The 27,768-nt window shown below is 41.0% G+C and overlaps 1 protein-coding gene across 3 annotated transcripts; it reads left to right on the top strand.

Annotated features, from left to right (window-relative positions):
- The first annotated feature begins 3,999 nt into the window (after window positions 1-3,999).
- Window positions 4,000-27,056, top strand: FBXO40 (F-box protein 40). 3 transcript variants are annotated; one of them, XM_084871567.1, is made up of 5 exons: window positions 4,000-4,248; window positions 4,348-4,467; window positions 17,125-17,157; window positions 18,060-19,970; window positions 23,871-27,056. In XM_084871567.1, the coding sequence occupies exons 3-5, from the start codon at window positions 17,155-17,157 to the stop codon at window positions 24,084-24,086; spliced, it is 2,130 nt and encodes a 709-aa protein (XP_084727693.1). In that variant the 5' UTR covers window positions 4,000-4,248; window positions 4,348-4,467; window positions 17,125-17,154; the 3' UTR covers window positions 24,087-27,056. The 3 variants fall into 3 exon arrangements, with proteins under 3 accessions (XP_084727693.1, XP_084727692.1, XP_084727691.1); XM_084871566.1 differs by having other exon boundaries at window positions 4,038-4,467; XM_084871565.1 differs by lacking the exons at window positions 4,000-4,248; window positions 4,348-4,467 and adding an exon at window positions 13,529-14,400.
- Window positions 27,057-27,768: the final 712 nt, after the last annotated feature.

Genomic DNA, 27,768 nt, shown 5'->3' with positions numbered 1-27,768 from the left:
ATGACTGAAAACTTTCCCCATCTGGTAAAAGAAATAGACTTACAAGTACAGGAAGCACACAGAACCCCAAACAAAAGTAATTCAAAGAGAACCACACCAAGGCACATCATAATTAAAATGCCAAGAGCAAAAGACAAAGAGAGAATATTAAAATTAGCAAGAGAAAAACAGTTAGTTACCTACAAGGGAGCACCCATATGATTGTCAGCTGATTTCTCAACAGAAACTATGCAGGCCAAACAGGAGTGGCAAGAAATATTCAAAGTGATCAATAGCAAGAACCTACAACCGAGAGTACTCTACCCAGCAAAGATATTATTCAGAATTGAAGGTCAGATAAAGAGCTTCACAAATAAGAAAAAGCTAAAGGAGTTCATCACCGCCAAACCAGTATTATATGAAATGCTGAAAGGTATTCTTTAAGAAGAGAAGGAAGAAGAAAAAGTTACGATTAAAATTATGAACAAAAAATACATATCTATCAACAAGTGAATCTAAAAATCAAGTGAATAAAAAGATCTGATGAACAGAATAAACTGGTGAATATAATAGAATCAGGGGCATAGAAAGGAGTTGACTGACAATTCTTGGGGTGAAAAGGGTGTGGGGGTGCAGGAAAGACTGGACAAAAATTGTGCATCTATGGATGAGGAGAGTGGGGTGGGTAAGGGCAGAGGGGTGGGGTGAGAACTGGCTGGAGGGGAGCTATGGAGGGAAAAGGAGGAACAATTGTAATAATCTGAACAATAAAGATTAAATTTTTAAAAAGTCCACATCCTTTCATAGTAAAGGCAATTCAACAAGTTTGAATAAACTATCAAACTCCTTCAACTTGATAAAAGCCATCTACAAAATATCAAGTAAGATCATACTTAATTCAAAAGACTGAATGCTTTTTCCTTCAGATTAGTAATACAAATTAGGGATGGCCACTCTCACCACTCTTGTTCAACACAGTGCTGGAAGTTCTAGGCAGTAAAGAAAATAAGGCCCAAGAAAGGTAATAAATGACATGACATCCAAAATAAAAAAGTAAAAATATCTCTATTCACAGATGGCATGATTTTATATATAGAAAATCATAAGGAACCTATCAGAAAACTATTAGAACTAATAAACAAGTTCAGCAAAGTTATGAATACAAGATCCATACACAGAATTTTTATAGTTTCCAACTGTTAGCTGTTCACCCCCAAAAGTATCTACATGGACCTACAGGAGTAGGCAAAAGTAGGTTTACAGTTGTGCATATGCTAAACAGTTTATTCTTGTATTATTTTTTTTAATAATTGTATTACAACTATAAATTTATTTCTGCCCACCTCTGTATATGCAGGGAAGAATCCAGGAAGGGAAATCAGTTTTTGTTAATTACAGCAGAAATTAGCACATCTATTTATTTATTTTTAGCACATCTATTTTTAACCCACACATTCAAATAACAGCATTGTTGTACACTTGGTATGTGCTAGACATCATTTATGTGCTTTACATGTATAAATATATTAATGCTGTAGTTTATCAACACATAGTCACACTAAATATTTCAGCCCCATTTCACAATTGGGAAAACTGAGGTAGAGAATGATTAAGTAACTTGGTCAAAATCACATACAGTAATCCTCCCTTATCCTCGGGAAATAAGTCCTAAGACACCCCACATCCCCAGTGGATGTCTGAAGCAGAGAATAGTACCAATATATAATATATACTATGTGTATTATACATACTTATGATAAAATTTTATTTATAAATTAGACACAATAAGAGATTAACAATAATCGCTACTGATAAAATAGAACAATTATAATGATCCTATATAATGAAGAGTTAATGTCCTAATTAGACCAGAACGATCTTCTGGAACGATCATTGGGCAGCTGGTGGGGCCTCGGGGCCGTGAGGCAGCCAGGGCTGTGAGAGCTAACTCTTACATGGATTTTGTGCATTGGAACTCTATTATAACTGTAATAAAAATATGTGATATAAATAAAATATGTGAATGTGGTCTCTCTCTCAAAATATCTTATTGCACTGTACTCACCTTTTCACTTAAAGGAAGCACTTTTTGGCTTCTTTTTGGCATATTCTAATTTTTGCACTTTGGGGCCATTACTTAGTCATGAACGTAAGCACTGTGATACTGTGACAGTCAAGCTGATAATAAAGACAGCTACTAAGTGATTAATGGGCAGTAGTGTATGCAATGTCCACGCACTGGACAAAGGGATTATTCACATCCCAGATTGGGTGGAGCTGGACAGCACAAGATTTCAACATGCTACTCAGAACCGTGGCAATTTACAACTTATAAGTTATTTATTTATGGAATTTTCCATTTAATATTTCAGACCACATCAGACTGAAGGTAATGGAAACCACAGAAAGAGAAATCACAGATGAGAACTTTGTACCTAGAAATTTGTAAAGCCAGGTTCATGTATTTTCTTTCCTCAGAAGACAGCTGAGTTCTTTTGAGGAGGATGAGATAAAGAAGAGCACCAGCCCTAGCTGGTTTGGCTCAATGGATAGAGCATTGGCCTATGGACCGAAGGGTCCCTGTGTTCTATTAGAGTCAAAGGTACATACCTGGATTGCAGGTCTCATCTCCAGTAGGGGGCATGCAGGAGGCAGCCCATCAGTGATTCTCTCATCATTGATGTTTGTATCTCTCTCTCTGTCTCTCCCTCTCCATCCTCTCTGAAGTGAATAAAAATATATTAAAGAAGAAGAAGAAGGAGAAGAAGAAGAAGGGGGAGGAGGAAGAGGAGGAGGAGGAGGAGGAGGAGGAGGAGGAGGAGGAGGAGGAGGAGGAGGAGGGGAAGGAGAAGAAGAAGAAGAAGAAGAAGAAGAAGAAGAAGAAGAAGAAGAAGAAGAAGAAGAAGAAGAAGAAGAAGAAGAAGAAGAAGAAGAAGAAGAAGAAGGGGAAGAAGGGGAAGAAGAGCACCAGACTAGGAGTAAGAATGACTGATTCTTCTTACACTAGAGCAGTGATTCCCAAAGTGGTCTATATCGACCCCCAGGGGTCTATGACAACCTGCAAGGGGTCTGCGTCAGCGAAAAAAAAATTTGGGGGTCCATGAAATGAAAATGGGGGTCCACGATAGTGGATCTCAACATACACTGATAGTACCTATTTACTTACATCATATTATCTTATAATATAAAAACATATAAATTATTTATAAAAGTACCTATGAAGTAAAAAATTTATTATATATGTTTATAAAATTGTGTAAGTTGTAGGATAAAAACCTGCACATAATGATATACCAGTATCATCTTGTTACAAGCATACGCGCAGTAAACATTCTTGCCAATTTTTGTCTCAAAGCTTCTCGAACTTGCACCGACTTGTTCAATTCGTCACTCTATAAATATGAATGTGAGAAAAATACGTTCATTCGTTTCCTGAATCTTGAATAGGAAAGTGCTGAGAAAATATTTAAAAAAATATAAACTGGTAGTTTATCATACAAATTATAGTGAATCAGTGTTATTTTGTTTGAGAATGCCGGAGAAAAGTAGGTACATTATTTTTTATTAAATTTTAACACTAAACTTCACTACAGTTAGAAATTTACAAAAAAAATCAATATCAGGTAAGTAGGGGGTCTACCCAAAACCGAAAAACATGGCAAGGGGTCTACGGCACAAACAAGTTTGGGAACCTCTGCACTAGAGCAAGTTGTCTGACCTTGAACAATTTTACCCTCTCTAACTCTCAGTCTTCTCATCTGTAAAAAGAGGGAGTTGGATTAAGCCAAAGCTAAGCCTCCTACCACTTCTAATTCCCTCACACTGGTCTCACTCATGCCTGATTTATGAGTTACAAACTCTCCTTTTTCCAACCACCCCGGGAAAGAAGAGGGCCAGAAGAGGACAGCCACCTACTTGTCATGACAAGAAATAGGAGAAACCAAAACAAGACCGCATGTTGCTTGTTCAAGTTGCTGTGTCAGCGAGTTGTGGATGTAGGTGAAAAGCATGGTTATAATTAGAGCAGCAGCCTGAGGGCTCCACCAGCCACCTGGAGCACCGCTGGATCTGCCGACTACACGCACAGGACGCCGGGCAGCTTGCTCTGGCTTTGAAAATGATCCTTAAAAGGATTTTCTTCCTTCCTCGAGGGAAAGAAAACCCATTGATATAAAACCTCACTTCCCTTCCGGCTTCCCCTGCGCAATACCACTCCAGTAGAGATCGAGTGTTGATAAATACGGGGGAAAGAAAAAAAAAAAAAAATCAGTAAGCTGAGCCTGGTCACATTGCTCCTTGTGATATAGTTTTATTTTTAACCTCCAAATACTTGGACTATTTCTGTCGGACTTTTCTCTCCTTTCCCAGCCTCCTGGACAGAACTCTGCTCTGTGTGGCTGATGCAGCTTCCTCTGCCTCCCAGGACCTGCCTGCACGCAACCAGGGGACACAGGCGCAGCAGATGCTGACGCAGCCCACGCGGTGCAGGTAAGCTCTTCAGATGTGAACTGGAGCACCCAGGAGACATTTGAAATGGCGAGCACGGAGACTGAGGCTGAGTTGCACATCGCCTTTTCGCTCTGAGCAAGAGGGTTGTCCAGCCAGTTACTGACGTAGGGGCCTTTGGGAATGGGAGGTGGGGGTTTTGGTGCTGAGAATGAGACCCAGCCATGTGCAAACCCCTGCTTTGAAATCTAAAATCTTAGAGCAAGAAGAGATTATCTGCTTTCTGACGGCTTAGGTCCTTCCTTCTGCAATCAGCCAGGATGGTTATGCAGTATCTCTGAAGTCACACAGTGCCCATGAGGGGTCCCAGGGTTGAGGGCAGGAAGTGGTGAGGAAATAGATGGAAGGCCAAACCCTAGGATTTTCTGAAGTCTAAATGCTGTGATCTTTTCACCAATCAGCATTTGCTATGTTCAGTGAAGGTAATCCTCCTGTGGTTTAAATTCAATCCTCTGTGTCTTCCTACCAGTTAATGTAGCACAATTGTATTTACTGCGTGTATTATTTAAACTCAGAGTTTAAAACCTATTTTTTCCCCCTAACAATACTCCCTAGATATGGCTCTCTCCAGCCCCCAGCTCTTGAATCCAAAATGCATTCCCAAAATAGAAGTGAAAGTATTTTACCAGTTGGAATATTTATACAGACTTTGGCACACAAACTATAAATTATTACAGACTTGTGACTTGCACATACAGAGGGGCCAGTGTAAAATGATTAATGATAATTGAGGTATTGCAAGATTTAAAATGGAGCTAGATTATTTCTACCTTTTGGAATAACTGCACAGAACTGGCAGGGAGAAGGGAGCAGTGCCTACCTTCATGTTTTTTTCTCTGAGCCTTGCTTTGGTGTTATATAGTTTAGAGTTCAGCTAAGGACACTGAGAAGTGGCCTGTGCAGCAAAAGTGATTCTGTACACTCTGAAGAACACAAGCTGAAGCCACCAATGTCAAGTAAAGGGAGATCTACCCAGACACTCTAGCTCCTGGCTCCTGCTTGCCTGCCTCTGTGTAGCTCAGAACTCTGCTCTCAGGGTCTCGGTTATAATTATGCCTGTTTGCTGTGCACAGTTAAATGCACTGTGTGTAACTGCATTTAATCTTGTCAGGTTTCCCAGGACACCAAGGTCTTCAAGGTATATGCTGGGGTCTCTCCTAGGAAGACTGGAGAGTATTGGCTTAGGAGTAACCAAGAAAGCAGGCTGACTTATAGCTACCCGTAGGTAATCCATCCTTAGCCAACACAAAAGAAAAAGAAAGGCCATTTAAAACGCTGATACTAATAATACAAATGCCAGATATGAGAATTAGTTAGCTATTTAAATAACTAGAAAGTTTACAGGTAGAGAGATTCATAGCACAGGTGAACTGCCGATGGTGGGGGTGAATAGATTTGGAAGAGGATGGTCATGTTTTTGGGGTACAGTGAAACTGTTGGAATCATAGCCCAAAGCCCGGGAATATGGAGCCAGATATGGAAATTATCTTCAGGAAACTGGTTAGATGTTAAAATCTCAAGAGGAAAGGGACTACTTTCATTTAACTTTATACATTTTCTTTCCCTAGAAATAAGTATCTCCATAGTGGAGAAACAGGTTCACAATGTATAATTAAAGTAATGAATGAATTGACTGGTTAATAGGTTAAGAATTAAAGAATATCTCTGACCTTTAACTTCCAGCCTTGCCACTTCCACCGGAATTTAAGCTCAGGAATAAATAAGTATTACCATATGTGGAGGCAAAATAGTTCGTCACTGACATGTGAGGGGTGCAGAGAGGGCCCCTTGCCTAAAAATAACTCCCTGACATCAAACCTGTTTACCTACTACCTTTAAAATCATAGCAAAGAATGTTAACACTATTATCTGTTAATCCCATTCTCTTTTTCCTTGAGTCAGTGATTTAAATATACCTGCCAAATGCCTTCTCATGACTTTCTTGGCCAACATCACTCAGACGCCACCTCTTCCTCATTCTTCCGCGCTCTGTCCTATTTTGTCCTTGGTACAATCTAAGTAGCTCACATGCCCTGGGCCACAACCACACGAGAAGCTCGGTGTGGCACTGTGGTTTCTACAGAATATCTCAATAAAATTCAATGGGAGGAGGGTGGGCAAGACATTTGACTTTCCTGCGCCTCAGTTGCTTTTATAGGAAATAAAGAAGTTAATTGAGGTATTGCAAAGTGGTTTTTGAGCCATCAGCATTGTATAGAACTTATTATTATTTTTTTAATATATTTTAATTTATTTTTTTACAGAGAGGAAGGGAGAGGGATAGAGAGCTAGAAACATCCATGAGAGAGAAACAAGGACCAACTGCCTCCTGCACACCCCTTACTGGGGATGTGCCCGCAACCAAGGTACATGCCCTTGACTGGAATTGAACCTGGGACCTTTCAGTCCGCAGGCCAACGCGCTATCCACTGAGCCAAACCGGTTTCGGCTGTCTGGAACTTATTATATGGGAAGACTCTCAGGCCCCACCCCAGTCCTATCAGATCATAATCTGCATTTTTAAAAGATTGCTCAGTGGTGCCAATGCACATAGAGGCTTTCTGCTTACCTGCCTGATCCAGTTTTCTGATTTATGTCTGCAGAGTTTAGAGCAGGTACAATAGCTCCTGACAACAATTCTGGCATCATTTCTATGTCTATGATAACTCAGTCCTCTGAAGTCTCTTCCATTCAGTTAAGGCTACATTAATCTAATCAAGCTGAAAATATTTCTTTTTCTTACGCTAAAAACAAACAAACACCTACATCTGACATCATTACAGGCACCTCCTACGTTTGTTACAAATTATTGCCTTTGAGCCCTCGCTATTTTGACTGAGTGGGTTGGAGAATCATCCTGTGCACGGAAGGGTTGTGGGTTCGATTCCTGATCAGGGTCTGGGAGGCAGCCAATCAATTACATTGATATTTCTCTCTCTCTCCCTTCCTCTCTAAAATCAGTAGAAGCATATCCTCAGATGAGAATTTAAAAAAAAACTGCTACCCTTGAAAGAAGTAGCTCTTTCAAAGTGCTGCTGTCTTTGGCGTTCTATTCAATCCTACTCAGTAAATGTTAACTGAGTGTTAGGAGCAGTGTTAGCTATGTTCTCTCTGTCCCTCAGAAACCAGTTTACACATTCTTTGAGGTCATTCCATTTGCTCTCCACGTTCTGTTGATATCCCAATCAGAGCTCCTTTTGCTGCAGGGAAATGTTCTGCTCAGAGCACTTCTGCGTCATCTCTGGCCTTCGTCAGGCTGTCTCCCCACTCACACCGTCACAACAGCACTGCTCTCGGGTTGTACTGACTCCCACAACCAATCGTGAGAAAGAAATGGAGTCTCAGTTGACACCTTCTTCTTCTTTTTCTTCTTCTTTTTCTCCTTCTTCTTCTTCTTCTTCTTCTTCTTCTTCTTCTTCTTCTTCTTCTTCTTCTTTCTGATTGAGCAGCATAATGTGGCAAACAATTAAATTACAAACTTCAAACTAGGAAAAAAGATGCACTCAACTTGCCTTTGTGGCATCTAAAAGGTGCTCCTGGATGTGTACTATGTGAATTCCTCAAGTGCTTAAGGAATAAATGCTTTATGGTGATGACCAGAGACCAAAGGGGGAAGGAGTTTGGGGAACTCATATTCTTAAAAGTAAGGTAAGATTTTATATATATATATATATATATATATATATATATATATATATATATATGAAAGATTATTAAGCTGAAAGGGGTATGTAAGATATATCTGAGTGAGGGAGAACTGGAAGTGGCAAGGCCAACCAAGAGCTGTGGGACTGATGCAATGGGAAGAAATAAAGGCCTGGCCAAGGAAGATGACCTTCCTGGAGAGGAATGACTAACAACTGAGTGAGCCTTGTATCAGACACTTTCCCTACTTTATCTCATTTGATCCTCAGATGATCCTACGGGTGTTTATGAGCCACATTTTATGGATGAATAAGTTTTAGGGAGATTAAATAACTTGTCAAAAATTATTTAGCTAATATATGCGAGTTCATTTATTTATTTTATTCGGGGGTCTCAGATAAAGCCTCCTTGTGGAGATAACACATACGGTGAAATTTAAATGGCAAGAAGGAGCCCATAACAGAAATAAAAAGCAAGGGGAGAATTTTGGCAGAAAGACCAAGTGGAAAGGCCCTACCTGGAATTAAGCAACAGGCTTGAGCTACATGCTCCAGGGAAAGAGAAAAAACTAAAAGAGGCGAGCAGGGCACACTACGTTTTGTGGGCCAAGATAAGGACTTCAGAATTTATTCCCTGTGATGGGGATCCACTGGAGATTTTAAGTGGCAATAATGACCTAGTGTTAAAATCACCCTTTCTGCTGGTGAATATAGATTCTGGGGCACAAGATGGGAGGAGTGAAACTGATTATCAGGTTATTGCACCAAACTGGATAAGAGATGATGGTGCTTAGACCAGGCAGTGGTGGTAGAAATGAGGAGGAAGAAAAAAAGAAAGAAAGAAAGAAAGAAAGAAAGAAAGAAAGAAAGAAAGGAAGGAAGGAAGGAAGGAAGGAAGGAAGGAAGGAAGGAAGGAAGGAAGGAAGGAAGAAAGAAAGAAAGGAAGAAAGAAAAGAAAAGAAAGAAAAATAGAATTGCTCACTGCCTTTTCAGATCTTTCTCCAAGGCCTTCCTACCTAATTGGGCAATAGCTCCTTTGTGATTAGGTGCAAAGTATCAAACATTTTCAATAGTGGTTCTTTAATTGAGCTTCTTTAATTGAGCTTTCAACAGAATCAGCTGGTTCTTTAATTGAGCTTTCAACAGAATCAGCTGGATTCAGTAGGTCTAATTCCCTAGGTCTAGTTTGTAGGGCCCAGAAATTTATATTTCTAACCAGTTCTCAGGTAATGCTGATGTTGATCTGAGTATACCCTTTAAGGACCTCTATTTTAGCTGACCTACCCTTTCTTATTAAGTTGCTCCTTTCTGAATGGTCCATACAGCATCGCAGCCTGCATCAAATAAAGTTCCTGCTCCCCTGCCAGGTTCTAAATACTTCCCTATTCCTTTAAAGAAATATCCATCTCTCAGACTCATGTACCAGGTCCTTTCAACTACTCAGATTCCACTTAAACTGCATTTAGTACTACCAGCAAAATCTAGTTCTTTGTAGATCTTGAATTATTTAAGTCTAAATTATATTGACTACTGTTTCCAAGAATTTAAAGGTGAGCAGAGGGGCACAGAAACTTAAGGAGGAAATGGCACCTGGATAACCTTAGGTTGTTTCAGATATAGAATATGGTCAACTTTTTCACAGTGAAGAGTTTCAGTGATCTATGTGATTTAATTTAGTAGGTGTTTCATTTTAAAACTCAGAATCTATATTATAGTACATATTTTAACCCTAAAAATTTTACTTTTACGTTTGTAGTCCCTGCAATGCAAATCCATGGGTCCTGGAAAGTCTTCTTATTTCCTCTATTCAGATGGGGCACAGAATAGGCAGGGTCCAGAGAAGGGGGAAAAAGTCCTCATGGGGATGAAGGTGCTTCTTAATGGAGAGCATCGGCTCCTCTACAATTTGGGAAGATTATATCTGTAGGTATCTTTCTGTTCCTAACTGGAGGAGGAGAGGCCCGCCCCCTGATAGACTCTACTCTTGGGTTTGCTTTCTTTCAGATCATGGGATGGACCACATCATGTCTCTGTGGATTTCCAAGGGGAAGACACAGTGTAATCTAGCAAACAGGACAGAATTTGAAGCCAGATAAACAGGGGGTTTTGTGCCTCAGAATTCTTGTCTGTAAAGTGGAAATGGTAATGCCCATCTCACATGGTCATTGTGAGGATTAAGCGAGAGGTTATGTAAAAGTACATGTTAGGTGCTAGAATCTTGTTTCTCTTTCTCCATGACATCCAAAATGCAGAGAAATTACTCAATCCAAGCAGTCAGACAAAGACCCTGGAGGACAAGGATCCAGTCATTGCACTGGCATAGAGTCTAGGAAAACAGGGCATCTTCTCCTCCAAGACAACCAATGGTATATCTAATGTGATCCACTTGGGGTGACAACAATTGGCTCCAAATCAGCTGACCCATTATCTGCTTAAGTTTGCCTGGGACTAAGAGGCATCCCAAGACTTGGGACTTTTAGTGATAAAACCAGGAGAGTCCCAGGCAAACCAGGGCCATTGGTCACTCGGCTTACCTACCAATAATTAGACTGTCAGGAATGTTAGACTGTCCTTTATCTCAGTGAGAAAATTTCCCCCCAGATATACAGCAAAAGGTTCAGGTGTGATTCTGTCTGCTCTTAGACAGTATTCACCTTTCTATGTTTACCTGCCAAGCTTCTCCAGAGTCATCTCTACTCACTGTGTCTTAGTGCTCAACACATGCCCTCTCTCAAAGTCACTTATCTGGTGTCTCTCCAGAACCTGTGGACGATCTTTAAATAGCGGCATTAAAACACACACACACACACACACACACACACACACACACACACACACGAAAAAAAAAATAGTAGCATCTTTGTTGTCTATATGCAATTGTTTTTCTTTCCTTTTAAAGGGATCTTTTCAAATAACTTCAAATAGATGGAGAGCAAAAGGCTCCAACCACAAATATTTCCTACTTCAATATCACTGTTCCTAAGAATCATGCTTTATAAAGAATCATGCTGAAGGATAAGAAACCAGTGGGCTTTGAGTTCTTCACCACTGTCCTGCCAGCCAGGCACATCCCTGCTACGGAGGCAGAGTGCTCACTACACACACAGAGCATAGAACTGTGTAGGTCTATGTAGATCTTTGAACTATTTTCCCTTCCCAGAAACTGGGCTCAACTTGTGGTAGAATCAGGCAAGCAGATATGAGGTTGGACATTCCGTGTAGTTTTTTTCATATAGCCTTATTCCATGTGTGATATGCCTCTTCTTTGCCATCTAAAAACTGACAGGGGACTCTGACTCATTCAGATTCCATCCTTATTAATTCATATATTTTATCAATATAAAGCAGATGGTCACATTCTCCTAGCCAGGGCACCGGACTTGCCAACACTGGAGTGTGTGCTTAATGGCTTTCCCCTCCCTTCGCAGCAAACACCATATTTTGAATGGTCAAGGGTCCCACAGCACAGCTGAAATGCCACATTTGCTCTGGCAAGAGCTCTGCATTGTCATCATCATTCCTAACCTCCTGGCAGCATGGAGACTATGGCTCACCCTTTCTTTTATATCTGGGCCACGTACTGCTGACTCTTAACTCTCTGGTGTCTCCTTCTCTGGCTCTACTTCTTCCTAATGTCCCCAAAGTGTCACACTTAGCTATGCACTTCAAAGCTCAGATTTCTATTTTGTGTTACTTCCCCATTTATGGTTCTCTCTCCCTCTCTCTCTCTCTCTCTCTCTCTCTCTCTCTCTCTCTCTCTCTCTCTCCCTCTCTCTCTCTCTCTCTCCTCTCTCTCCTTAAATCTATTTTCTTTTTATTTTTTAATTTTTTACAGAGAGACAAAGGGGGGAGGGGAGAGAGAGAGAGAGAGAGAATTGAGAGAGAAACATCATTGGTTGCCTTTTATACAAGCCCCACTTCGGATTGAACTTGAAACCTGTATATGTGCCTGACTGGGAATCGAACCTACCACCTTTGTTGTAAGGGATTGTTGTTCTAACCAACTGAGCCATACCAGCCAGGGCCTCTCTCATTTTTAAGTGGATAATTCTCAAATCTGCATCTCTACATTCTAACACCTCATCTTCCCATACATAAGATCTGTCAGCACCCAAAGCAACTTGAGTTAAACTTTCTGGATCTATCTGGCTAGTGTGACTCAGTGATTGAGCATTGACCTATGAACCAGGAGGTCACAGTTCCTATTCAGAGCACATGCCCAGGTTGTGAACTCAGTTCCCATAGGGGGCATGCAGGAAGTAGACTATTGATGATTCTCTCTCATCATTGATGTTTCTCCCTCTTCCATCCTCTCTCCAAAATCACTAAAAACATATAAAATATATATTTTTTAAAAACTTTCTGGATTCATCTTTCTTCCCAAAACAATTTCCACTTCAGAATTCTGTTTTTCTCAGAATGATGGCCAATATTCTCTCTTTTTGGTTCTAAATATTGGAATCAACTTTGATTCCTCTTCTTTCCTCATCTCCAGCCAGGAAAAAAAAAGTTAGTTAATTTTCCCTTGTAATGTCTCCTATCTGTTTCATCCTACCTATTTCTACTGTCATCAGTCTTCTCCATCCAAGCTTTCTTCACATCCTCTATGTAGCAGTTTCTAACTCTGGGTCCTCCCACTTCATCCCTCCACTATGAATTGACACATCAATTACAGTGTTAAGTGACTCCTTATTAAGACCAAATAATTACAGATGATTAACTTAATATTTGTGAATTTCCACAATAAATCCACAATGGACATTGCCCCCCAAGAGTGGTTTGGAATATAACGGGAGCCTATTGAATATTAAATTGTATGTTAAAAGATCCAGTAACTGGACTCTTGAATCCAAAAGATATCTTTTGCCCAATCTTACTCTGCTCCATCTCAGTACAACTATCATGGCCTTTCACTCTTCTAAACCCCTCTCTGGATTTAACACCTTGATGTATCTTCTACTGGGCCCTGAACCCAGTTGGTGTTCTGGCTTTCAACTTCCGATCTGCCTCCTGATCCAGGTTATCAGGGGTATAGAGCACTCTGGCATGATCCCTCCTTCACACTCAGCTCTCCCATTGCCCAATAATCAGATGGGGAATGTGTTAAGAATAAAATTCCAGAACACACCTCTCACTCAGGTCAGGGATATAGACAGCATCTATATCAGTGTTGTTGAATAGAACTTTCTGTGAAGATGGAAATGTTCTATTCTGTGTTGACCAGTAGAGTAGCTACTAACCATATGTGGCTATTGAGCATTTGAACTGTAGCTAGTATTCCTGAGGCACTAAATTATTAATTTTATTTAATTTTTATCACTTTAAATTTAAATAGCCACATGTGGCTAGTGTCTACCATACTGAACAATGCATATCTATAATTTAACAAACACTGATTCTAATGAGCAACAGTGTTTAACCACCATTCCAAGTGACCCTTATCCTCACTTACTGGCTCAGAGTAGATAATCAACAAATGCTTATAGAATAAATGGATGAACAAATGAATACCTAAAAGAATCAGAATATAATTACCTTGAAATTTAAATCTGTCTCTTCTGAAAAAATGTTGAGGGGGGCTTTCCCAGATTACAGAGGCTAAAAACATTAACAAAATGTAATGCCGTATTTTTCGGACCATAAGACGCACCGGACCATAAGACGCACCAGTTTTTAGAGAAGGGAAATGAAGAAAAAAAGATTCTGAAACAAATAGTGTCCTAAAATATTTTATGTGCATTAAAACCCAACATCACAGTCATAAACACATGTAATCAACCCTGTAAAGTAAACAGCAGCATTTAGAACCATTTAGAACCATTATTAACAAATACAGTCAGCAAAAGACAAAATGTACTGTAAAACACAATAACGAGAGACTTCAGTAATAAATTAGAATAAAGTTGAAGATTTATGGTAAAGGTTCTGCTGAGATCTACAGTACGCCTACCCAGTAGTCAAGCATGGCAACAGAGGGCGGAGAGGAATGATTGGGGGAATAGACGCGGCATTCTTCCGGGCACGGAGTACGGGCCAGCAAGGGGTACAGGCGATGATTACGGTTTGGATTACGCAGTTACCGTACACCGCACCTGGGCTGACATGGAGATATGGCTGCAGCGAGGGCATGGAGGCTGACTACCATACATGGGAACTCCTCTACCACTCGGGGTTTACAGAGCGGGGCAGACACTCTGGGCACGGAGGAATGGACAGTGGCTGCAGCAAGCACACAGAGCCGGGCAAGCACACAGAGACCACACAGAGCCGGGCAAGTAAAAAAACTTTTTTTTTAAAGTATATGTGTAGGCTGTATTTGGACCATAAGACGCAGGGACTTTTCCCCCCCATTTCTGGGGGTAAAAAAGTGCGTCTTATGGTCCGAAAAATACGGTAAATTGACCTTAAATGAATCCTGGTTCAAATATTTTATATATATAACATTTTGGGGATATCTGGAGAAACATGTTACATGATGTTAAAAATTATTTTGTTTTCTTAGGTAAAATTATGTTATTACAATTACAAAGGAAAATGTCATTTTTCTTAGAAAATATATGCTTAGATTCTTGGGGATGAAGTGAAATGATATCAGCAACTTATTTTCAAGAGTTTTGGCCAAAAATGTGTGATTGTGTGTGTATGGAGAGAAAGACAGGAAGCAAACATGGCAAATGTTAACAATTATTGAATCTAGGTGGAGTACATTTGGGTGTTTATTGTATATATTCTTTCTATATATTTGAAAAACAATTTTAAAGTTGAATAAAAATTCACCCACAATGAATTGGAAAATCCTAAAAAAATAAAATTTAAATACTGCATATCTTCTGACTGTTATAGCATAGTAAGAAGCTAGGAGAATTCCAGGACAAGTGGAATAGGGAAACTAAGACAGATAGTTAAATAGCAGTTTGCAGCCACCAAGTAAATCTTATCTTCCCTAAACCAAGGACACTTAGAGTAAATGGTTTCTACTTCTCATCCGCAATTAGAGGGTAAATAGCTTAAATCACCCTACTCAGGGAGACAGAAAACAGAAATTAAATTAAGTGGCATTTGCCAACCACACCCAAGGACAGACAAATTAAGAGAATAAATCTCATGCTGACCAATCAGCATAAAGCTAATAAATTTTCAATTGATCTGCTCCTAAGACTTCTCCTAAAAACCCAGCCTTTAAAACCCCTGAAGATGGAGGTCCCAGGCCACTCTCCCTCCAGGGAGCAAGCCTGGGCCATTCCCTTTCCACTCACCTTTCCCCCAGGCACATATCCCTTAACCTCTAAGGAACCCCATAAGACTTGAAACCAGGGGAGCAATAGGCAGCAGCAGCTCATCCTAGTCTAACCCCCTGAACCTGTCTCGAAGGCCCCCTTTTCTCTGACTTCCCAGTGGGCTAAAGCAGCCCAGCCTGTGCTCTCTTGCTACTTCTTCTATGCCCTTCCTAGTTTTACTGTCCTAAGTGTGTTTTTGCTGAGGTCAATAAAATCTTGCTTGCTTTTCTATATTTTGTCTCTTGACTGAATTCTTTCCTTCAAGAAGACAAGGACTGAGGTCTCCTCATCTCACCAGTAACATGGCTTTCAGATGCTAACCCCTTCCCCGACTAACAGAGCACTGAAATCACGATACTAATTCTCTAGGACAGGTGTTGCAAACAGGCAACCACAGGTCTATATAGGCCGCATACACGTTTTTTCCTTGGCCCAAATAGAGGTTTTAAAAGAATTAGTTGCCAATATTTAAAATGTCAAGAATTTTTATCTTGACATATTATGTAATTTTTTTTGTAACATAATTAAATATAAATTCTTTACAATAGCAAACCCGTATAGGTAACTTCCTATGGGACATGTACTATTCTAAGCGTTTCAAGTACTGTATTTTATCCATTTGTTCCTCACAATAGGTAGGTATTATCATTTTCCTCCCTTTTCAGATGGGAAACTGATGAAAAAAGAGGTTAAGTCACTTTCCCAAAGTCTCACAGCTATGACTTCTAGTGTCAGGATGGAATCCCATGCTGTCTGCTTCATACCCACTGCACTATACCACCACTCAAAAATCTGCACTCCAGCTGAAACCGGTTTGGCTCAGTGGATAGAGCATCGGCCTGCAGACTGAAAGGTCCTGGGTTTGATTCCGGTCAAGGGCATGTACCATGGTTGCAGGCACATCCCCAGTAGGGGGTGTGCAAGAGGCAGCTGATCGATGATTCTCTCTCGTCGATGTTTCTAACTCTCTATCCCTCTCTCTTCCTCTCTGTAAAAAAATGAATAAAATGTATTTAAAAAAAAAAAAAAAAAAGATCTGCACCCCTCATTTCTCTAGGAAAATCAGAAGATCTGGAAACACATTCCCACTTGGGACCAACTAACAAGAGCCCAAAAGCTACATTCCCCTAAAGGCAGGGCAACTTCTCTTCTGTTTGCCACAGTCCCCACTGCTTCTGGCGCCTTAGGGGTTAGGCTCTCCTCTAGCCACAGCACAGCTGAACACACCAGTGAGGGACACATGACAGATATTTCACCTGTGCACTGCCCAGACTAAGCCAGATGTCAGGCAATCCTCTAAGTGGACATGAAGCCTCAGTGGGAGAGAAGGCTAGTTACAAAGGTAACTTGGACCAGATGTGTGTATGTGCAGCAGGTTTGGATGGTGGCGGAGTGGAATGTCAGGATAATTGTTAGTAGATAGTGGGAAAAAGTAACAAAAAGCCTAAGTTACACACGGCATGGTTGGCAAGAATGCCCCATAAGAGGCAGTGTGGGTCAGTGAAAAAAGCATAAATTAGGGTGGCCAGGGTTGAGACTTGATTCCATCGCTTAGCTGCTTGGACAAACTTTTTAACTTCTCTGGCATCCATTTCCTTTTCTATAAAATGGGGCAATAACATCTTTAGGGTGGTGGACGGAATTAAATTAGAGAAGTCTCTTTGGCCCCTGTTAATATAGATAACCATTCATGTTTGTATTTTTATATTTTCCCCTAGAGTTATAAAACAAGAAGAAATCTGGAAGCTATGGTAAGTACTAAGTTCTTCTTGGATCTTTACATATTAGGGGTCCAGGTTTGGCTTTATTTAGCCTGTAGCCTAAGCAGCTGGTATTCTTGTCCTTATGGCTTGATTATTTTTATTGGCTTTTTTGCCAAACCAGGGCTGCTAGAGCAGAACCTAGAAGAAATGGACATGGAGTAGGAGAAAAGCAGAGAGCTAAGGAAGATTTGTGAGCAAAGATTTTTAGTAAACCTTTAAAAATAAAAAATAAAAAATAAAATCCAGCAATAATGTAAGTGACTAACAGTTTCTTCATTCAGGGTATCATTGAGTACCTACAATAGTCCAGGTCCAGTGACAGGTGCTAGGGATGCAGATGTAGACAAAACCAGACATGGGTGGGCCTGTCCTCCCAGCATGTCCACTGGTGGTAGTTGGTTAAATGAATGACAGCACTCTCATTCTGGAATTTACACTGCCATTATGAAGAAAGTTTGTAGAGAATAATTAATAAAACAGCCTAATCTCATGTTATAATAGCAAGTTAAAATGCAGATACAAAATTGCATTCACAGTATTAACTGTGTAATATAAATCACCCATAATCCACAACTTAAAAATAATAATTGTCAACATTGAACGTCATTGCATTTAGCACTGTCTTTTCCCCCCCTCCTACTCTAAACACCTCTATTATATACATAAAATGAACATACAGAAAAGAGCAATATAGTTATTATTTCTGGGTTGTGGGATTATGAGTGATTTTTTGCTTTTTTCTCTATGATGTTCTATATTTTCCAAGGTTCCTATAGGGAGCATGTATAAACAGGAAATAAGTCCATTAAAAACTCAGTCACAGTCACACGTAGGGCTTTTCTCCCAGCAGTCATTTGTTTTCTCTTTCCCTTGGCCTTTGGTGTCTCCAGGGCAAGGCACACAGGCCTCCACCGGGACAGCACAGGCATTGTGAGAGCTGCTTCAACCGTCACTGCCACATTCCCGTGGAGCCCAATGTCTCCTGCATGGTGATAAACTGCCACCTGTCCTGTGGTGCCACCTTCCACATGTGCAAAGAGGCAGAGCATGAGCTCCTCTGCCCATTGGAACAGGTTCCATGCCTCAACTCTGAATACGGCTGCCCCCTTTCCATGTCCCGCCACAAGCTGGCCAAGCACCTGCAGGTGTGTCCCGCCAGCGTGGTCTGCTGCTCCATGGAGTGGAACCGCTGGCCAAATGTGGACTCCGAAACAATTCTTCATAAGAACATCATGAAAGAGACCCCCAGTGAGGAGTGTTTGGACACAGCCCTCGCCCTCCAGGACCAGAATGTCCTTTTCAGATCTTTGAAAATGGTAGAGCTTTTCCCAGAAACTAGAGAGCCCACTGAGGAGGAACCTACTATGAATGGCGAAGCCAGCTGGGAAGAAATGGGAGGAGCAGTGGGTGGAGCAAATGCTGCTTTAGTGCCACATAGCTCCCTGTCGGCCACTAAAGAAGAGATGGCAGAACTGAGTCAAGAAGAACGCCAGATGTTGGCCAAAACCAAAGAAGGGATGGACCTGGACAAGTTTAGCCAGTGGGAAAATATATTCAGCAAAGAATATGCAGCCTCTGCTTTAACAAATTCATCAGTGAACTGTGAGAATAAGAGCCCTAATGGCCCAGGGAAAGAACAGATTTCCGTCAGCAATAACATGATAGGAGAGGCCAGTGCCGAAGAGAAAGAATTACAGGAAAACCAGAGACAGCAGGACTATCATGCAGCTATGGAAACAACAGGGCTTGCCCCTTGGCAGGATGGTGTTCTAGAGAGACTGAAATCAGCGGTGGATGCGAAGGACTACAATATGTATCTGGTGCACAATGGGAGAATGCTTATCCACTTTGGTCAGATGGCTGCTTGCACACCTAAGGAGAAAGACTTTGTCTATGGCAACCTAGAGGCTCAGGAAGTAAAGACGGTGTATACCTTCAAAGTTCCTGTGAGCTACTGTGGGAAGCGGGCGCGTGTTGGAGATGCCATGTTGAGTTGTAAGCCAAGTGAACACAAGGCAGTAGACACTTCAGACTTAGGGATCGCTGTGGAGGACCTGCCCAAAGCAGATCTCATCAAGACCACCCTCCTGTGTGCTTTGGAAAGAGAACTGAAAGGTCACGTCATCTCTGAATCCAGGAGCATTGACGGGCTATTCATGGATTTTGCTACCCAGACATACAATTTTGAGCCAGAACAGTTTTCCTCTGGAACAGTGCTGGCTGACCTCCTAACCGCTCCCAACCCAGAGGGGCTCCATGTGGAACTCCACAGTGAGTGTGTGACCAGGAGGCACAACAAGAGCAGCTCTGCCTTCACTTTCACCTGCAACAAATTCTTCAGGAGGGATGAATTCCCCCTGCATTTCAAGAATGTCCACACAGACATTCAGTCAGGTCTCGATGGATGGTTCCAGCATAGGTGTCCCCTTGCCTACTTAGGATGTACATTTACTCAAAACCATTTCCGCCCACCAGGGAAAAAGGCAAAACTAATCTATAGTCAAGAGCTCAAGACCTTTGCCATCAAGCCAGAGGTTGCTTCCGAGCTGAATGAGGGAAGGAAGAACAACCATCTCTCAGGCCCTGGAAGAAAAGGCCAGAATTCTCTCACCAGCCTGCCCTTGGAGATTTTGCAGTACATTGCTGGGTTCTTGGATAGCATCAGCCTGTCCCAGCTCTCCCAGGTGTCTGTGCTGATGAGGAATATCTGTGCCACTTTGTTACAAGAGAGAGGGATGGTCCTCCTGCAGTGGAAGAAGAAGTATTCCCATGGAGGCACCTCCTGGAGAGTCCACAGAGAGGCAAGTAAACACTCATTCATTCAACAAATATTTAAGAGCCTTTTGTGTGACAAACACTGTACTAGACACTGGGATTCTACTAAGTTACTGGGAATAAGAGAATTTCTGAGCTCAAGGTCAGTCCACCAGGGAAGGCAGACTGTTAAACATATTTATGGAAATACAGATATACAAAAAGCCTGTATATCTTTATGTGTGTGTCCTGGGTATATCTTCTGTGTTCTCACATTATCCATTCTCCAGCCTTCTTCACCAGGATGTACTCATCTCCTCCTACCACCCTCCCCCCCCCCCCCAGGAGGCTTATCTCTACAGATTGCCTCAACTGGTTCCCTTGCATTTCAGCTTCCAGTTAGGTTAACCTAATGGGTGTGTATCAGCAGGAGACGGGCAGGAGGGAGGGAGAAGAGTGAGGTTGACATTTCTATTCTTCTGGCTCCCTCTCTGCATGCATTCTCCCTCCCTGACACTTCGCAGTGGAAATGTCTCTCCACACTGCAGGTGGTTATGTCAGATGGCTCTTTCCGCATAGTGACTCATTCTGGTCCAATGATCTCCCTTCTTCTTCCATTTCAAGTCTGGGTACTGCCATATTTCTTGTGGCTTTCCTAAACCATGTCCACAATTTGTATATCATTCCTTTATTTTTTTAATATATTTTATTGATTTTTTTTGCCCCCCTCCCTTCCTCCCACACATAACCTCCCTCCCCAGAGTTTTATGTCCATTGGTTGTACTTATATGCATGTATACAAGTCCTTCGGTTGATCTATTATCTCCCCCAGAGCTTCCTCCCCTCTCCACTGTAATTTGACAGTCTGCCTGTTGCTTTACTGTCTCTATATCTATCTTTTGGTTCATCAGTTTATAATGTTCTTTATTATCCATAAATGAGTGAGGTCATGTGGTATTTCTCTTTCATTGATTGGCTTATTTCACTCAGCATGATGTTCTCCAATTCCATCCAGGTTGCTGCAAATGATGAGAATCCCTTCTTTTTTATGGCAGCATAGTATTCCATTGTGTAGATGTACCATAGTTTTTGGATCCAATCATCTGCTGACGGGCACCTAGGCTGTTTCCAAATTCTGGCTATTGTAGATTGTGCTGCTATGAACATAGGGGTGCATATATCCTTTCTGATTGGTGTTTCTAGTTTCTTGGGATATATTCCTAGGAGTGGGATTACTGGGTCAAATGGGAGTTCCATTTTCAGTTTTTTGAGGAAACTCCACACTGTTCTCCACAGTGGTTGCACCAGTCTGCATTCCCACCAGCAGTGCACGAGGGTTCCTTTTTCTCCGCAACCTCGCCAACACTTGTCATTTGTTGATTTGTTGATGTTGGCCATTCTGACAGGTGTGAGATGGTACCGCATTGTTGTTTTGATTTGCATCTCTTGGACAATTAGTGACTTTGAGCATGTTTTCATGTGCCTTTTGGCCTTCCTTCTGTCTTCTTTTGAAAATATTCTATTTAGGTCCATTGCCCATTTTTTAATTGGATCATTCATCTTCTTTTATTTAGTTGTATAAGCTGTCTGTAAATGTTGGAGATTAAGCCTTTATCAGTGGTATTATTTGCAATTATGTTCTCCCACACCGTGGGCTTTCTTGTTGTTTTGTTGATGGTTTCCTTTGCTGTAAAAAAGCTTTTTATTTTGATGTAGTCCCATTTGTTTATTTTCTCTTTAGCTTCCATTGCCCTAGGGGCAGTATCAGTGAAGAAGTTCTTTTGGCATACGTCTGAGATTTTGCTGCCTGTGGATGCTTCTAGTATTTTTATGGTTTCCCGTCTGATGTTTAAGTCCTGTATCCATTTTGAGTTTATTTTTGTGAATGGTGTAAGTTGGTGATCTAGTTTCATTCTTTTGCATGTGTCTGTCCAATTTTCCCAACACCATTTATTGAAGAGACTGTCTTGACTCCATTGTATATTCATGCCTCCTTTGTCAAATATTAATTGAGCATAGTGATTTGGGTTGATATCTGGGTTGTATATCATTCCTTTAAAAAATACTCTTCAAATGACCCCATTTAAATGTGCCATATGTTTTCTATCTGGACTCTGATTGATATAGTAGCCAACAAATTCCCCTCAGTCCCATGTCAACCATATTTTAAACAATTTTTGCCTTTGTTAAGGCACTTTGAAAATAATTTCTTAAATAATTTGCTCCACAATTTCCCCTAGTTCAAATGCCTATTGAAGTTTTTTTTTAATCTGTTGTATATATCAAATGTGTTCCTTTTCCTCCAGTCAGTTTACACTTGCTTAACTGTATTATAACTTCTATGACCTTATTTCACTTCTTGAATCCATACAGAAGTGAAACTCCTAGTTCATCGTATCCAAAGCGACCTTAGAATACTTTCTCACGGTAGATATGTTAGTAATATGAACACAAAGTTATGTGCCCATTGAGGTTCATAATTTCATAATTTCACAGTTGAGTTTCTTCCCAATATGTGGGTGTGTGAAAACTGGAGTTAGAGTTGTTTACATCTATATTTATTAATTATGTCTAAAACATTGTGTATATTTCCTATTATTCATTCCCTGATCAGTCTTCTTCAAAAAATCATTGAGATCCTTTCTTCCTGTACACCCATGCCTACATACATGTGTTAAATAAACACTGACTGCCACCAAACATGTGCTAGAAATAAGCACGAATGAAACTAAAGCCCTGCCCTTTGGACATTGTATCCTCTAGAATGACCTAGTGTCTTCCTCTGTAAAATCAGATGCAAATAATTTCATTTATTTACTAGAAATTGCATTATTTTTTGGCCCATGTTTATTCTCAATTAAATGATTACTGCCCATTCATGGATATCATTTGGGATAAACTAATTTCCTTGCAGAAAGAAAGAGAGAGAGAGAGAGAGAGAGAGAGAGAGAGAGAGAGAGAGAGAGAGAGAGAATTTAGGTGGAGCATCCTTTAACTCCAACTAAATTCTCTTTCTAGAGTTAAAATGGCTCTTTAGAGTAAAAGGGAAATTGTTCTAAGGTTCTAGAAAGCACTTTTCTTTCATAGAAACAATGGCAATAAACTGAGGGTGAAGTGGTCAGATTGAAATGGTACCAGGTTATGCCTACTCACGTGGCCAGATTTAAAAACCAGGGACTTTGCCACCACACCCTAGGTAGAAAGCCCAGAGGATGTTTGAGTACCAGACACCTAGATTTTTACTGAGATTTCTGTTCTAAGCTTTCTTATATGTTATAATACTTTTAGTTTCAAACACTAGAATACCAACTTAAAGTGACATAAACAAGAAAGAGACTTCATTGGCCCCCAAATAACTAAAAAGTACAAAGGGAATACTTAAGTAAAGCTTGATCTAGTAGCTCAAGAAAATACCCCCAATTGATGTTTTTCTTTCCTTTTTAAATCTCTACTTTCTTAATAATGGCTCCATTTTAAGATATAAGGGTTCCCTTAGTGGCTCATGGTGGCTACTAGCAACTCCTAAAACTGCTGTTTCTCAGTTCAAATGCAGAGGCAAAAAAAAAATCTGCTTCCTAATATCTAAAAAAAAAAAAGTTCCAGAGTTGAGTCTCATTGAAACTATTTGTATTGATTTGAACTACCTGGGGTGTGTGTGTGTGTGTGTGTGTGTGTTGGTGGTAGTGACAAGGGGTCAATATGCAGATTAATATAAGTCATTCTAATGCAACTGCCGGACTGGCTAGGAAGATTATCATTTGGGCTAGGAAGGGGAAACTAGGAATTGGGTGCTAGAGAAGGAACTACGTGTCTTCAGCAGCCACTAACCACTCCCTAGAAGCTGAGACCAGGAAAAACAGGAAGACATTTCCTTATATCATTCAAATAAAGCTAACCTGAGGGTTTTGCCCCAATGTTCACTTTTGAGCTTCTGTCTTTCCCAACAGATCTGGCAATTCAGCAGCCTCTTCTCTAAAATCAACAGCTGGGAATTTAATGAAGTCACCTCCATGTCCGAGCACCTGAAGATGTGTCCTTTCAATGTTGTGGAGCACAAGACTGACCCAATTCTTCTAACCAGCATGTGTCAGCCCCAGGAGAAGGCCCGAGAGAGCTTGATCACCACCTTTAGAGCCAGACCACAAGGAAGACAAACCAACTAAAGATTCAGATACCTCCCTTCTTGAATTTCTCCTCGGAGTTACTGAAAGTAGGACAGAGACTGCTTCTCTCTGTAAACTGCATATATGCTTATCTGGGTGTATTCGAACATGCATTGTCCTTCAAGGTCTAAGAATTTCCTAAGCCCTGCCTTGTGCCTGCTATAATACCATACTGATGACTTACTTCTTTTCCTTTTTTATTTCTAAGATAAATCAGGCTGAAGAGAAAATAGGTAACGAGGTCATTGAGGAAGATAAGCCAATTTCCTTAGAAATGAGAGAACAATGAATTCCATAACCAGTATGGGCCTGTGCTTTTATTAGGCAGGGGTTGGGGTGGTCAGTTTATAAGCATGTTCCGATTTGTGGGGCAGGCAATACAGGGATGTGGACTAAGGTGCCGGTCTTTCATGGTGAAGGGCTCACAGTTGCAAGGTTCTGAGGCCGGGGCTGTTGTTAATTGCCCCACTATCCCTAAGCCAAGACAGTCCGAACACAGCCCTACAGAATAGAGACCTTGGCTAAGCACAGCAGCCTTGAAGACACCACAAACCAAAGGATAAATGTTGTGCACAATCTTGGCAACATATAAGAAAAACTTGAAAAATGAAGAGTCCATAAGACACACTATATTCATGGAGAAAATTAGGGCAAAAAGCCTCAAGCCTACATTTAAACATTTTTATAATGATTTAAGAATCAAGGTTCTTTTCTTCTGAAACCGGTAGGTCCAGATTATGAAGAACATTGCATAGCCCAGCACCAGTACCCACTGCAGGGCCTGTGGCACCAGTCACCAGATCCTAGACACCACCTGAGTAACCCATGGGGATCTTGGGAAGGAAGTCACGGGACCATAGTGGTTCCCTGTAATTGTTCCTACATGTTATTGGTCATCTTCAAGTGTCAAAAATGGGTGACACTGCTATTTTGGGTAACAAACAGTGATACTCATGAGAACAAAAGTAAAAGGAAAATACACAATTGAAACTGACCTCCCCTAAAGCAGAGTTTCTGGGAAATGCTGACATTGTGGACTGAATAAATCTTTGTCACGAGGGGCTGTCTTGTGTGTCATAGGATATCTTGCAGCATCCTTAGCCTCTAGTCATAGTACGCCCACAGCTATAGCAACCAAAACTGTCTCCAGATATTGTTAAATGTCGTCCTCTGAGTCACTCTGGTTAAGAAGCACTGCCCTAAAAGATGACATACCAGTGGCAGTAAGTTAGGATTGGCTGTTTAGTACAGCAAAATCTCTCACACACAGTTATCTACAATGGTGATGACTGCATCAGCTTTGCAGTTACTAAGGAGGTTCTAGACACATGGAGATATTAATTTGTGAATGGAATTAAGTGGAGCTGGTTTGTTTGGTGTGCCTTTATTCCCTGGGGTCATGTTCAAAAGCACATTCCTTCAGCTCTCCCCCAGTGTTGCTGAAGCCAGGAGCTATTTATCTTGTGTTTACATCCCTCTCACTTTAATTGGGGCCATTTTCTCAGTCCTAGCAGTCCTCAAACAAGTGAGAAAGAAGGGAGGACAGACACTGTGGGCAAGAAGAGAACAAAGAATTTAGCCAACAACAACAACAACAACAACAACAAAAATGAGGCTAATTGATCTGAATGCTTGCTGTTGCCTGGATCTCTCTTTGAACATGGTCTGAAGCTGGTGTAGATGAAGTAGGTGGCACCTCTGAGAGGAGTCAAGAAGCATTTGAGCAAGTCCCAGAACAGAAGTATGCTCATCTTTTTATTAGAATATGCCACTCGGTACCATTCGGTTATGTAACTATTTTTCCTCATTCTTATCGTTTGGTTTATATTGCACATTTGTATAGAAGGAATCATTTTCTAAAAATACAAATAGAGTGTGAGCTAAGATTTTATTCAGTGAAGATGAGTAACTAGAAACAACTAACCACTAAAGTGGGAGGGGAAGGAGAAGGGAGATTGCTTCAGGTGTCGGTTCCATGTATTTTGGCTCTAGTCCTTCCTATATGAAAAAAGAAAGCTCCCAAAGTCCATTCTGGGTCTTTCATTTTACTGGAAGAAAAGAAAGAAAGGGGAGCCAAGGGAGATACAAATTAGGGGCTACAGTTAGACGGGTGAGAAGTATAGAGAAAGGAAGAGAGCAGAAGGGCTTTCCCTTTGCAATCTGGGTGGGTGGGGGCAGACAGGGCTCAGGGAGCAATCACGACAGTGCCACACAGCTCGGTGGGCTGCACAGTTTCTGTCCCACTTTCCTTTCCTTGTTGGTGCCTTCAGAGAAATATTGAATCGATCAACACCATCACATTTTGTAAGATATCTGATTGTACATCTTGCAGAAAAGCAGGATACCGCAGCACATGCACTGGTCTACACAAACAAGCACATTTTATGGTGGGAGGGCAGTTGGAGCAAAAGAAAAACTTTTTATGAGACTGAATTAGGCAGAAGGTGATTTGGTTAGTGAGATAAGGCTTGAGTGAGTAGCATGGGTGGCAAGCATTATCTGACAGGCAAGACAGTTAGACATGGCTTCAGACTAAGAAGCACGGAGGGCAGTGGAAAGGGACAGTGTACCCAGGAATAGGAGCCTGGCTGGAGAGACGTCTCTGAGCAGAGCCCTTGATGAGGATCACCACCAAGATAATCGGTTCAGAGTAGAAATCAGCCAAAGTGGAGGGAGAGGTCTGGAGAACTGAGGCAGTTCTGTAGAATTGTTGCTTTAACAGCATAGGAGTCTAGAAAAGAAGTTTCTGTCTTAAAATAAAGGGGAAAAGTGAAAAGAAAAAAAAAAAAGCAAGGGGAGACTTGGAGATGTAACCATAAATTCTGATGTAACTGTAAAATTCTGAAATGTGTGAGATGTCAAATAAAATTGATGTGAAGAAGGGGATTGTGTATATCTATGATGGCTTACTTTTGTGTACTGGAAATCCCAATGTCTAGATAAGCAGCAATAAAAACTGCTTTCCACTCTGAAAGGCTAACTGGGTGAAGCTTGTAAGGTAGATCTAGAGACAGATTTGTGATTGATTCACTGGCAGAGAAGTCATTGTGAAAACAAAGGAGTGTGTGTCTTAAAGAAGAGACTAAGCCCGAGGGACACAGTTCTCCAGGCACATGTGCAGCTCACAGCTTTAGGAAGTCCTGGAGCATCTGTGGATCTCGGTCATTAATCCTAGCTGCCACTCTCTTCTTCATCTTTGAAAGTTTGGCCCAACTTCTTATACTGATTATAGCACAGACTTCTATGTCTTACTAACAGGATTCCCTACACCAACCAAATCTCTGGCTTTGATTTAGATTTTGTACTGATTTTGCTCACATCTCCTATCTCTGGCCTTACAGAGCGCAATGGCCTGGGCTAGGATAAACCCACCATGCCCTGTCCTCGTTCTCCTCATCCCCATACTTTGCTAGTGATTTGTTGGTGCCCATCACTGACTGTCTAAATGTTTTCACTGTTTTTCATATCATATTCATCCCTGAACCACACAGAGGCTTCATGAGCTTTTCCCATCTACCCACTTACTTGGCCATCAATTTCAGTCATCCAGCTACAAAGAAGTTGGGACTTTCTTGAGTAGAGGGCACAGTTTCTAATTAAATCCTCTTACCAGTTCATTGAAGCCTGTGTTCCTTTAGCTTTTGCCTTTTTGTTGTTGTTGCCAAATATCCCTTTTCCTCCT

Source organism: Pipistrellus hanaki (genome assembly GCF_964339955.1).
Source record: "Pipistrellus hanaki genome assembly, chromosome: 2".
Taxonomy (NCBI): Eukaryota; Metazoa; Chordata; class Mammalia; order Chiroptera; family Vespertilionidae; genus Pipistrellus; species Pipistrellus hanaki.
Note: the sequence above shows the minus strand (reverse complement) of the source record. Positions and strands in the feature narration are given on the sequence as shown.